The 14,005-nt window shown below is 37.6% G+C and overlaps 1 protein-coding gene and 1 non-coding gene across 7 annotated transcripts in view; one reads left to right on the top strand and one right to left on the bottom strand.

Annotated features, from left to right (window-relative positions):
• EPS15 (epidermal growth factor receptor pathway substrate 15) overlaps positions 1-14,005 on the top strand; it is a 162,125-nt gene that overhangs the window by 134,298 nt on the left and 13,822 nt on the right. For 4 of the 6 annotated variants that reach the window (XM_021941483.2, XM_021941474.2, XM_021941493.2 and 1 more), the window contains one exon: positions 1,207-1,273. In XM_021941483.2, coding sequence (XP_021797175.1) covers positions 1,207-1,273 — 67 coding nt within the window. Of the gene's footprint in view, positions 1-1,206; positions 1,274-4,323; positions 5,101-10,004; positions 11,339-14,005 lie in introns of those variants that run through there. The other 2 variants (XM_031668543.1, XM_021941491.2) reach the window with 2 other exon arrangements.
• LOC116271971 lies at positions 8,128-8,234 on the bottom strand. The gene has a single exon (XR_004180701.1). It is a non-coding gene; the product is annotated as a U6 spliceosomal RNA (small nuclear RNA).

The raw sequence follows: 14,005 nt of genomic DNA, 5'->3' as shown, positions 1-14,005 counted from the left end.
AGGAGATCAAGACCACGGTGAAACCCCGTCTCTACTAAAAAAATACAAAAAATGAGCCGGGCGCGGTGGCGGGCGCCTGTAGTCCCAGCTACTCGGGAGGCTGAGGCAGGAGAATGGCGTGAACCCAGGAGGCGGAGCTTTCAGTGAGCCAGGATCGCGCCACTGCACTCCAGCTTGGGCGACAGAGCAAGACTCCGTCTCAAAAAAAAAAAAAAAAAAAAAGAAAATAGAAATTAACATTTTATGATATTAAGTACTAGGATATGTGAGAATTAAAATAGTGTGTGCATTCTAAATGTAAAATGATATTCTGGAATCTGGTGAAATCTAATAAAATCTATGGTGTATAGTTTTGTACCAATGTTCTTCGTTTTAATAGATGTACTATAATTATGTGAGATATTAACATTAGGGGAAACTGGGTGAAGAGTGTATGGGAACTCTGTACTATCTTTACAGCTCTTACGTAAATCTAAATTATTCCAAGATAAAAGGTTAGTGGTGGCTCTCACCTGAAATCCCAGTGCTTTCGGAGGCCAAGGTGGGAGGATTTCTTGAGGCCAGGAGTTTGAGAGAAACATAGCAAGACCCTGTCTCCACAAATAATAACAAAAATTACCCAGGTGTGGTGGCATACACCTGTAGTCCCAGCTATTCAGGAGGCTAAGGCAGGGGAGAGGCAGGAGGATCACTTGAGCCCAGGAGTTTGATGTTACAGTGAGCTGTGATCACACCACTGTATTCCAGCTGGGGTGACAAAGCGAGACCCTGTCTCTAAAAAATGAAATAAGTAAAAAGTTAAAACAATGTACATCTATACAACTAGCAAGATTATGAAGAAAAAAATAAACGAGTATCACCAAAATCAGGATTGTGATTATAGAGGGGCACATGAAGACTTCCGAGGTATAGTCAGTTTCCTGGGAGATAACTACACAAGTGTTCACTTGATACATACTTGTTAAACCATAGATCTGTTTCATGTACTTTTCTGAATGGATGTTATATTTCACAGTTAAGATTAGAAAATAATACGTATTATTTCCAGTTAGTAAGATTGCAGATCACTATGGGGAAACATTTGTTCCTAATGTCTATATTCCTTAATTAATTAAGAATTTGTAGATAGTATATTCTTTGGAGTGGTGATGAGGTTTCAGCTATGGTGTTGCCTCTCTCATTCATGGTTTTATATGCTTTGTTTAGGTGGAAACATTGAAGCACAATGATCCTTTTGCTCCTGGTGGAACAGTTGTTGCAGCAAGTGATTCAGGTAAATAAATAATTTATCAACTTCATTGAACGTTAAACATTACACTTTTTTTTAAGATTTTTTCTTTGCCTCTAAATATATTTGTCCTGTTATTTATAGCTTTAAAATTATTGCGTAATTATATCCAATTGTAATTTACCAATAATAACAAGCATTTGTGTGTCACTACTTATCTTTCATTATTTCATTTATTATTCATGTTGAATATTATACTAGAATATGAACTCTACCCAGTATCAGTAAACCAATAAAAATGTTTTGCTTTATAAAATGCTGTGTTGCTTGGCAGCTTTAAAGTCAGCATTGACTGTTATGGATCTTGGTCTAAGTTAAAAGATTAGTGGCTTCCAATAGAAAATGAAAATTGCTTTACAAATACAAATGGGTTCTGTTAACAATACAGAGAAAAGCTAAGTGTTATTTTAGCATCCAGTCTTCATACTTCATTTATGGTATCTAATTTTTTATTTATTCTTTTAATAACCTTTTAAAATAGTAATCTCATTTTAATCATAAACTAAGGACCAGAATATTAAGCAGTGTTCATCAAGATTGTACAGTTTAATAGATTTGAACCAGGTAAAGCCACGATTCAACGTTAGGTCTGACAAAATCAAAAAGCTTTTTCAACAAAGTAACTCTGCTTCTTTTCCACTGTTCATTTAAAACAAAAACAGACCAGCTATCATTTGGGAAAGCAGAAAATTTGAGGAAAGTAAAGTCAAATGTCTAAATACTCTAATATGCTGAAAATAGATTATTTTTCCAGGTGAATATAGAGTGAGTTGTTCAGTATACAAATGTATTAATTGTGACTAATTAAGGATTATGAACACAGAAAAAGAATAGTAGAAATGCCTTTACAGAAGTCTGGGTGCAGTGGCTCACGGCTGTAATCCCAGCATTTTGGGAGGCCGAGGCAGGTACGTCACTTGAGGTCAGGAGTTCGAGACCAGCCTGGCCAACATGGTGAAAACCCGTCTCCACTAAAAATACAAAAATTAGCCGGGCACGGTGGTGGGTGCCTGTAATTCCAGCTACTTGGGAGGCAGAGGCAGGAGAATTGCTTAAACCCAGAAGGTGGAGGTTGCAGTGAGCCGAGATTGTGCCATTGCACGCCAGCCTGGGCAACAGAGTGAGACTCTGTCTCCAAAAAAAAAAAGGCTGGCTCCAAAAAACAGGTTGGGTTTCTTATAATGAACAAATTGTAACAAGATGAGATTTAGCAGAGTGCATTGTTTTCAGGTTGGAAATTAACTCCCAACATGAGTAGCAAGAGTGAGGAATACAAAAAATTGGTATGTAGAAAACAAGATTTAATGTAGGCTGAATATTGATTTAAACAGAAACTTAGAATGAGAGCAAATGAGACTTCTAAAAGGTTTATTGTATTAACAGTGGTTAAATTACATATTTTTAAGTACATGTGCTCTTTTTATACCCTCATTATTAAACTGATTATATTGCTAGGGGTATTATAGAATTAAAAAGGATAACCTAAGGAAATGGTAGGTGCCATAGAGTTAATTAAACCAACAAAGATTAAAAGAAGGAGAGACCACATTAAGGATAAATCAATAATGATATCAAAGTGGAATGTGGCTTTTGTGGTATGCCTTAAAAGCATGAGCTAGTATTTTAGCAGGTAAATATGGAAAGAGATTATGTGGAGCAAAAAGAACAATGTGAACAAGAAGTGGAGGCAGAACATATAGGGCATATTCAAGGAAAAACTAACACATTTTTGCAAGAGCTATTTCTCTATTTTTGCAAGATAGAGGAATAGTCAAGTTAAGGCTGAAGTGGTAGGTTACAATGTTACATTAAAGGTTTCTAATACCTCTGTTGCTCTTCTGCTTAAATTCCAGTTCCTAATTCATTTCCTGTAAAGTGGTAGAATAAATGGCGATAATAGTCTAGGAGGAGGCTAAGATTTATCATTAATTATAGTAATAATGGCTACTATTCATTGAACACTTGCAGAGTTCCAACAGTCAACATGCTAATCATTTTTCTCTACTTGGTCCCATTTAATTCTCACAACAGCTACGTTAGATAATTTGTATTATGTTTATTGTACAGACAAGGAAAATCCAGGCGTGGAGAGATGAAACAGTTTTCAGAAGGTTAAAGTTGTAGTATTAGATGTACCCAATTCAAATGAGGTCTCTGGTTTTCCACCTGCCTCTTTGGTCATTCTTTCTTAATCTCCTTTGTTGATATTTCCTCTTTTTCTCAACCTCTTAATATTGTGTTGTCCCAAGTCTTAGTCCTTGGACCTCTTTTCTTTTTTATCTGTATTCCCTTGGGGGAAATCATCTGTGGCTTCAAATACTATTGATACACTGATCTATATCTCTAGTCACATCTCTTTCCTGAACTCCAGGCTTATTTTTCCAGCTAATTTATTTGGAATCTCCATGTGAATGTCTGATAGATACATCTAATGCATAAATCTAACACAAAGCAGCTATTTTTCCTTCCTAGACCTGCTTTTCTTGGCACCTTCCACATCTTAGTTCATGGTTCATCTTTAATGTAGTCTAAGATGATTCTAAAATCTTAGAATCATCCTTCGTTCTTCTTTTGCTCTTCCTCTATCTCTAATCTGTCAAGAAATCTTACTGACTCTACCTTCAAATTATATCCAGTAAAAGCCTTACAGTGGCCTGCACTTTTCTAACAATATCTCATCATTATTCCCATCACTCACTCTGCTCCAGCCACACTGGTCTTCTTGCTGCTGCACAAACAACAGAGCCATGTTCTTTGGCCCTTTGCACTAGCTGTTCCCTCTTCCTGGTATGATCCTTCTCCATATGTTCATATGATAATCTCTGTTACCTCTGACAAATCTTAATTCAGATGTCACCTTCTCAGTGAAGCTTATTCTGGCCACTCTATCTAACATTTACAAGTACCACTACCCAGCTCAGTGCTCCCACATTACTATTCTCTACTTTTCTTCTTTCATTATAACTTACTACTTTCCATCTTATTATATAAATTACTTCATTTTTCTCTTATCTGTTTCCTTTTCATCCTATTAGAAATTAAGCTCCAGAAGGAATTGAGATCCTTGTTTTCACTGATATAACCCAAGAACCTGAAAATGTGCCTGGGCGTATATTATTGAATGAACAAATGAGCCAGCTGCTCTTCTCAGAGAACATGTAATGGGAGTCCAGTGGGTAGATATTATTTATTTTGTTATGATAAGTAGTTTTTTAAAATTGTGGTAAAATATACGTAACATAAAGTTTGGCATTTTAACCTTTTTTAAATGTACAGTTCAAGGGCATTAAGTACATTCACATGGTTGTGCAATCATCACCACCATCCATCTCAAAAACTTTTTTCATATTCCAGAACTGAAATTCTATATCCATTAGATAATTCCCTATTCTCCCTCTCACCAAACCCTAACAACCATCATTACTACTCTGTATACTTCTATAAGTGGAATCATAAAGTATTTGTCTTTTGATTGACTTATTTCATTTACCCTAATGTTCTCAAGGTTCATCCACATAGTAGAATGTATCTGAATTTTTTACCTTTTTTAGGCTTAATAATAGTCTATTGTATGTATATACTGCATTTTGTTTATTTGTTCATTCATTAATGGACACTTAGTTGCCCACATTTTGTCTATGTGCATAATGTTGCTGTGAATGTGTGAGTACAGATATCTGTTTGAGTCCCTGCTTTCAGTTCTTTTGGGTATAATTCTAAAAGTAGAATTGCTGGATCACAGGGTAATGCTGTTTTTAGTTTTTTGAGAAACGATCGTACTATTCTCCGCAAGAGCCATACTATTTTATACTCCAACCAACAGTTCACAGTGGTTCCAGTGTCTCCACATCTTTGCCAACCCTTACTATTTTCTGTTTTATTATAATAGGCATCCTAATGGGTGTGAAGTGGTATTTATTGCTTTGATTTGTATTTCCCTGATGATTAGTATGTTGCGCATTTTTTAATATGCTTATTGGCTATTTGTATATCTTCTGTGGAGAAATATCTATTCAAGTCCTCTGCCCATTTCTAAATCAGGTTGTTTTTTGTTGAATTTTTTATATATCCTAGATATTAACCCCTTATCAGATAAATGATTTGCAAATATTTTCTCCCATCCCATGGGTTACCTTTTCATTCTGTTAATACTGTCCACTGGTGAACAAAAGTTTTTAATTTTGATGTAGCTCTTTTTATCTATTGTGTTGTTGTTGCCTTTGCTTTTAGTGTTATAACCAAGAAAGCATTGCTAAATCCAGTGTCAGGAAGCATTTCCCCTATAAGTTTTATAGTTTTAGCTCTTAAATTTAGGTATTTAATCCATTTTGAGTTAATTTTTGTATATGATATGAGGTAAGAGTCCAACTTCATTAATTTGCATATGGATATTCAGTTTTCCCATCACCTTTTCTTGTAAAGACCGTCCTTTTTCCATTGTTTGTTCTTGGCACATTTGTTGAAAATCATTTGACCATGTATGTGAGGGTTTGTTTCTGGATTCTGGATTCTGTTCCATTGATCTATATGGTCTGTATTTATGCAGTTCCTCACTGTTTTAATTACTGTAGCTTTGAAATAAAATTTGAAATCAGAAAGTTTGACTACCAACTTCGTTGTTCCTTTTTAAGACTGCTTTGGGCCAGGCACAGTGGCTCATGCATGTAATTCCCAGTACTTTGGGAGGTCAAGGTGGGTGGATCACCTGAGCTCAGGAGTTCAAGACCAGCCTGGCCAATGTCTGAGTTCAGGAGTTAAAGACTAGCCTGGGCAACATAGTGAGACTCCGTTTCTACAAAAAATGCAAAAATCAGCTAGTCATAGTGGGATGCACCTGTACTCCCAGCTACTTGGGAAGCTGAGGTGGAAGGATCACTTGAGCCAAGAGGCAGAGGTTGCAGTGAGCCAAGATCATGCCACTGTGCTCTAGCCTGGGTGACTGACCAGACCCTATCTCAAAAAAAAAAAAAAAGAAAGAAAAGAAAAGGACTGCTTTGGCTATTCGGGTTCCTTGAGATTCCATATGAATTTTAGGATGAATTTTTCTATTTCTGCCAAAAAAAAAAAAGTAATTGGGATTTTTGATAGGGATTGCATTGAATCTGTAGATCACTTTGGGTAATATTACTATCTTAACAATATTAAGTCTTCTAATCTGTGAACATGGGATATCTTTCCATTTGTTTGTGTCTTTAATTTCTTTCAGAATGTGTTGTAGTTGTCAGTATATGAGTTCTCCTTGGTTAATTCCTAAGTATTTCATTATTTTTGTTGCTGTTGTAAATGGAATTGTTTTCTTTATTTCCTTTCCAGATTGTTCATTGTTAGTATATAGAAATATGACTGATTTTTATATGTTGATTTTTGTATCCTGCTACTGCGCCAAATTCAACTATTAGTTCTAATGGTTTTTTGGTGGAATCTTTAGGGTTTTCTACATATAAGATCATGTCATTTGCAAACAGATTTTATTTCTTTATTTTGAATCTGGATGCCTTTTGTTTCTTTTTCTTGCCTAAATGCTTTGGCTAGGACTTCCACTACTATATTGCAGGGGTCCCCAAACCCTGGGCCACAGACCAGTACTAGTCTGTGGCCTGTTAGGAACCAGGTTGCACAGCAGGAGGTGAGTGATGGGCGAGTGAGCAGTACCTAATGCCTGAGCTCCGCCTCCTGTCAGATCAGCAGCAGCATTAGATTCTCATAGGAGCTTGACCCTTATTGTGAACTACACGTGTGAGGGATCTAGGTTGTGTACTCCTTATGAGAATCTAATACCTGATGATCTGAAGTGGAACAGTTTCATCCCGAAATCATTCCCCTCATCCCACCCACAAGTCCATGAAAAAATTGTCTTCCACAAAACCAGTCCCTGGTGCCAAAAAGGTTGGGAACTGCTGCTCTACTGAATAGAAGTGGTAGAAATGGTAAAAGCAGGCATCCTTGTCTTGTTCCTTATTGTAGAGAAATGGTTTCAGCCTCTCAAGATTGAGTGTGATATTTGCTGTTGGCTTTTCATATATGGCCTTTATTAAGTTGAGGTAGTTTCCTTCTATTCTTAGCTTTTTGAGTGTTTTTATCATGAAAGGGTTTTGAATTCTGTCAAATACTTTTGTTGCATCCATTGAAATGATTGGTGTTGTGTTTTTCCCCTCATTCTGTTAATGTGTATTACATTGAATGATTTTTGTATGTTGAACCATTCTTATATTCCAGGAATAAATCCCACTTGAACATGGTGTATAATCCTTTTAATGTGCTGTTGAATTCTGTTGAGGATTTTTACATCAATCTTCATAAAGGATATTGATCTGTGGTTTTCTTTTCTCATTTGTATGTCTTCATCTGGCTTTGATATCAGAGTAATACTGGCTTCACAGAATGAGTATGGAATTGTTCCTTCCTCTTCAATTTTTTGGAAGAGTTTGAGGGAGATTGGTTTTGATTATACTTTAAATGTTTGGTAGAATTCACCCGTGAAGTCATGTTATTGTGGACTTTTCTTTGTTGGGAGGTGTTTTGTTTTGTTAATTTTAAAAATAATGGTGGCCAGGCACGGTGGCTCACGTCTGTAATCCCAGTACTTTGGGAGGCCGAGGCAGGTGGATCACTTGAGGTCAAGAGTTCAAGGCCAGCCTGGCCAACATGGTGAAACCCCATCTCTACTAAAAATACAAAAATGTGCCGGGTGTGGTGGTGGGCGCCTGTCATCCCAGCTACTCAGGAGACTGAGGTAGGAGAATCGCTTGAACCCAGGGTGTGGAGGTTTCAGTAAGCCGAGATTACACCACTGCACTCCAGCCTGGGCAACAAAGCAAGACTCTGTCTCAAAAAAAATTAAAAATATGGAATGCCACACAAATTTGCATGTTATCCTAGCACAGGGGCCATGCTAAACCTCTCTGTATCCTTCCAGTTTAAGTATATGTGCTGCTGAAGTGAGCACTGTTGGAAGGTTTTTGATTACAGATTTGATCTCTTTATTAGTTATGAGTCAATTCAGATTTTCTGTGTTTTTGTGACTCGTTCTCCATAAGTTGTGCTTCTCGGAATTTGTTCTCATTTATACTATTCAGTTTGTTGATGTATAATTGTTCATAGCACTGTCTTAACAATCCTTTTTATTTCTGTGAAATTATTGGTAATGTCCCCTCTTTCATTTCTGATTTTAGTTATTGAGTCTTGTTTTCTTAGTCCATCTAGCTATAGGAATGTCAATTTTGTTGATCTTTTCAAAGAACAAACGTGGTTCTGTTGATTTTCTCTATTTTTCTCTTGTCTGTGTTGTCTCTGCTCCAATTTTTATTGTTCATTTCTTTCTGCTTTGAGTTTAGCTTGCTTTTCTTTTTTTAGATCCTTTACAGTGTGAAGTTAGGTTGTTGATTTGAACTCTTCTTTTTTTAAGTATTTATAGTTAGAAGTTTATCTGAGCACAGCTTTTGCTGCTACATCCCATTAGTTTTGGTAATGCTGTGTTTTCATTTTCATTTGTTTTAAGATATTTTCTAATTTTCCTTGGGATTTTTCTTTGACCAGTTGGTTGAATGTGATATTTAATTTCCACCTATTTGTAGGTCATCTAGTTTTGCTTCTGCTATTAATTTTTAGTTTTATTCTGTTTTAATTGGAAGGGATACATTTATTTATTATTTTTATTTTGAGATAGAGTCTCATTCTGTCACCCAGACTGGAGTGCAGTGGTGTAATCTCAGCTCACTGCAACCTCCATCTCCTGGGTTCAGGTGATTCTCCTGCCTCAGCTTCCCAAGTAGCTGAGATTACAGGTATGTACCACCACGCCCAGCTAATTTTTGTATTTTTAGTAGAGACAGGGTTTCACCATGTTGACCAGGCTGGTCTCAAACTCCTGACCTCAAGCCATTTAATTGTGTCTTTGAAGGTAAATAATATATGGAGCTGGATCCCAAATCCTGAGAATGCCAGAAGTACAGGTCCAAAACATGGTGCGCTATTCTCAGCAGAGTTCAGAAGGGTCAAAACTCAAGGTGGTATGAGGCAGAGAACATATGAAATTCGTGCATTCCATTTAGCAGCCCCCATGAGACCAGAAACAGACCCCACGAGTCTTTGAAGATGGGGAAAATTCAACTCCTGGTTTTATAGATAAAAGAATGAGGAGTGCCAAAAATGTTACATTGAAATCTCTTCATTTTTCTCATACAATCTGAAGCCTGAGCTATCTTATCCTAAACTCATAGCAGCTGATGCTGCAGTTTAGGTTTGAGATCAGTCCCTCTATCCATTCAAGAGTGACCCGAGGCGTAGAGCTCTAATCAGGACAGCTTTTTAACAAGAACCTTCTAGTGACATACTGATTTAGTTTATAAGATTTTAATTTACAAATTCAAAAGCTACATCTTTAACTTTTTCTCCTTTTTCTTTTCTTTCTTCACATCACTCTTTTCCTTATCTATATCTTACTCTTTGTCATCTTTTCTGTCCTTTTTGCTTCCTTCTGTTTCCTGCCCTTCTTTCTTCTCTACATGCTGATTGGCAATCTTGTTGATAAAGTGGTGCAGGGCAACTACGGAATGTATCAGGGAGGCAATGTACCCCACCATCATTTGGTCGTTGGTCTTCAGATAAAAGGCCTTGACAGACTGCTGCAGGCTGATGTCTGGCAGCAGATTGAAGACTTCCTGCAGCTAATGATCTGGTGGTTGATTGGCAGCTTGCCTGTGGCTGTTTTTTCCAGGTAGCTCCTGATATCCAGAAGCTTGGAGTTCAGTCTCCTCAAACCATGGACTTCTTTGTGATCAGCTGGGAAAGACTGTCTACTGTAGCCTCTTTGATGTCTTGTAACAAGTGTTCAGCTCCAGCTGCCTCAGCTTCCTCTGCTCCAGTTTCGTTAGTCGCATACTCAAATGTTTTTGAGGTTGGAGTGCCATCATCATGGACTTCTCTCACTGAAATATATGCTTCTGTGGGCAGACCCAGATCCTTTAGTTTCAGTCAGTAATACCAATACTGAGTTAGGGTAGTGTCTTTTCATGAGTTCATTGATGGCAATGTCATTCTTGTGTAGTTTAGGCCCTGTGTGGTACCACTGAACTATTCTTTGGCATTAATTTTCTCAAACATTCCATACATTTTCCAAATAATCGTGGTCTAAAAACCAGACAGAATTATCTTTGTCATCTTCATCAAAAGGGATTCCAGAACTGTTGGATACATCAAGTACTTTTGTCTGCCATGACCCCAAAAGCACACCAACAATGCACTTCTGGTTTCCAACCTTGCTGATTCAGTTGAAACGATCCACCACACTGAGCAGCACCGGAAGGTGGACCACTGCCTTCTGCACTGCCAGCTCTGACATCTTGACACATGCCGCCCACTAGGCCTAGCTTCCTGCAACCCACAAACTCCAGCAATAGCAGCAACTCCTGTGAAGACTACTTAATTTTTTTATGAAAAAAATGTGTGTGCATGGGCAGGTATGAATTTATGTATACTCATGCATTGCTTAATGATGGGAAAATGTGTTGTTAGGGGAACATCAGAACGTATACTGACATAAACCTAGATGGTGTAGCTTACTGCATACCTAGGCTATTTGTCATATAGCCTATTGCTCCTAGGCTACAAACTTATACAGCTTTGAATACTATACTGAATACTGTAGGCAGTTGTAACACAATGGTATTTATGTATCTAAACATAGAAAACATAGAGTAAAAATTCCGTATAGAAAATAGAAATGGTACACCTGTATAGGGCACTTAACAATGAACGGAGCTTGCAGGGCTAGAAGTTGCTCTGGGTGAGTCAGTGAGTCAAGTAATCAGTGAATGTGAAGGCCTAAGACATCAGTGTACACTGTTGTAAACCTTATTAACACTGTACACTTACACTACGCTAAATTTATGAAAATATTTTTCTTTGATAATAAATTAACCTTATCTTACTGTAACTTTTTTACTTTGTAAAACTTCAAAAATTTTTTGAACTTTTTGACTCTTGTAAGAAACCCTTAGCTTAAAACAGTATACAGCTGTACAAAAATATTTTCTTCCTCTATATCTAAACTTTGCCTACTTTTAAATTTTTTTTTTTTTTTTTACTTTTAAACTTTTTTCTTAAAAGTAAGATGCAAAAGAGAAAAAAAGAAGGAAAAAAAATTAAGACACAAACACACATGAGCCTGGGCCTACACGGGGTCAGGACCATCAATATCACCGTCTTCCACCTCCACATCTTGTCCCACTGGAAAGTCTTTGAGGGCAATCAAACACATGAAGCTGTCATCTCTTATGATAACAATGCCTTCTTCTGGTACATCTCCTGAAGGACCTGCCTGAGGCTGTTTTACAGTTAACTTACTTTTTGTATAAGTAGAAGACATACACTCTAAAATAATGATTGGCCGGGCATAGTGACTCACACCTGTAATCCCAGCACTTTGAGAGGCCATGGTGGATGGATCACCTGAGGTCAGGAGTTCGAGACCAGCCCGGCCAACGTGGTGAAACTCCATTTCTACTAAAAAATACAAAAAAAAATTAGCTGGGTGTGTTGGCACACACCTGTAATGCCAGCTACTCGGGAGGCTGAGGCACAAGAATCCCTTGAACCTGGGAGGCGGAGGTTGCAGTGAGACAAGATCGCACCACTGCACTCCAGCCTGGGCAACGGAGCGAGAGTCCATTTCAAAAAAAAACAAAATAGGCTGGGCGTGGTGGCTTATGCCTGTTATCCCAGCACTTTGGGAGGCCGGGGTGGGTGGATCACCTGAGATCAGGAGTTTGAGACCAGCCTGGCCAACATGGCGAAACCCTGTCTCTACTAAAAGTGCAAAAATTAGCCAGGCATGGTGGCACGTGCCTATAATCCTAGCTACTCAGGAGGCTAAGGCAGGAGAATCGCTTGAACCCAGGAGGCGGAGGTTTCAGTGAGCCGAGATCATGCCACTGCACTCCAGCCTGGGCTACAGAGTGAGACTACGTCTTTTAAAAAAAAAAAAAAAAAAAAAAAACAAACAAAATAATAATAAAATAACAATTAAAAAGTATAGTATAGTAAATATGTAAACCAGTAACATAGTTGTTTATTATCATTATCAAATATGGGTTGAGTATCTGAGGTCTGAAAAGTCTAAAATTTGAAAATCTAAACCTTTTTGAGCACTAATATGATGCTCCAAGGAAATGCTCGTTGGAGCATTTTGGGTTTCAGGATTTTTGGATTTGGGATACTGAACTTATAAGCATATACAGTGCAAATATTCCAAAATCTGCAAAAATCTGAAATCCAAAACACTCCTTCTCCCAAGCATTTCAGATAAGGGATACTAAACCTGCATTGTGTACTCCACATAATTGTGTGTGCTATACCTGGATACGACTGGCAACACAGGTTTGTTTACATCAACATCACCACAAACGCATGAGTAAGGACTATGGATATTATGATGGCTATGAAGTCATTAGGTGATATGAATTTTTTAGCCCAATTATAATCTTATTGGGCCACCATCATATATGTAGTCTGTTGTTGACCAAACATTGTTATGTGACACATGTCAAGATTTCTGGTAGTTAGCTGTTTTTCAGGGAATTATTTGTGAGCCTTAAAATTGGTTTCCCTTATTCCTTGTTATTCAGCTGGTTGTGCTAAGAAATGTTATATTTGTTTGGAGGATTCTTAATAGACAGTTTTGTCCCTTTTTTCTTTGCATATTTTCAACAAATATGAGCATCTCCTATTTTCCAGACCTTGTGCTATGCCTTGAGGATACAACTGTGAACAAAACAAAGTTCCTGTCTTCATAGAGTTTGTATAAGAAAGATAGGCAATAAACAAATATATGTCAAATACTGATGAGTACTGTGATTAAATCAGGGTAAAGGATAAAAAGTGATATACCTAAAATGTGGCTTTATCATGTACACCTTCACAAAAAACCATATCAGCATAGCATGATCTCAGATATGTAAGAAAAAAATACCAGGAATAAAGGCTGTTAAAGAAGTATGCTGAAATATTCATAAGGGTTATTTCTGATAGTGAGATTTAGGGATGATTTTTTAATTATACTTTTATATATTTTTCCAAAGCATTCATTACCTTTATTCTTGGGGGAGAGGCGGTACTAATGAGGTCATGTGTGCACCTAAAGCCCGGTTCTGCTGGCTCATAGCTCCTGTGTGCACCAAGAGGAAGAAAGTCACCTGCATGGTTTCTCTAAAAGTGTTTCTGGAACTCCCCCCAGCAGGTGTCTTACATGTGATCTGAACAAGTTCAACTCAGTGAGTCCTTCTGCTTTCTGAACAAGCCTCTGCCTCCTGAACAGGCCTCTCTGCCTCATATCAACCATGATCAGTATCTGAGAAGGTTATTTGTCGTTCATCTAAGATTTGTCTTTCCACAGTGTTTAGTGCTAAATAGGTCATTTATGAGGAAAGTGTAGAAAAACTCTTTAGTAATGTACTATATATTCTTCATATAGAAGAGTAATTTTTTTAATTAATTTTGTTCACAATATATGCTTCACAATATTCCAGTCAAATCTGACCTAACTCAGGCTATTGCACACATGTTGTGACTTGTAAAGGCTGTGGGACAGGACAGAGAAAAGGCATGAAGCACATTTTCAGTCCCACAAGTGAAATGAGCCCAACTCTTTCCCTTGTCAGCAGTCAGGGAGAGCATCTTCACCCCACTCAGGCTGTGCCTCAGCTACCTCAGCATCAGAAA

This window comes from Papio anubis, chromosome 1 (assembly GCF_008728515.1).
Source record: "Papio anubis isolate 15944 chromosome 1, Panubis1.0, whole genome shotgun sequence".
NCBI lineage: Eukaryota > Metazoa > Chordata > Mammalia > Primates > Cercopithecidae > Papio > Papio anubis.
The sequence above is the reverse complement of the archived record's forward strand: the minus strand, read 5'-3'. Positions and strand labels throughout refer to the sequence as shown.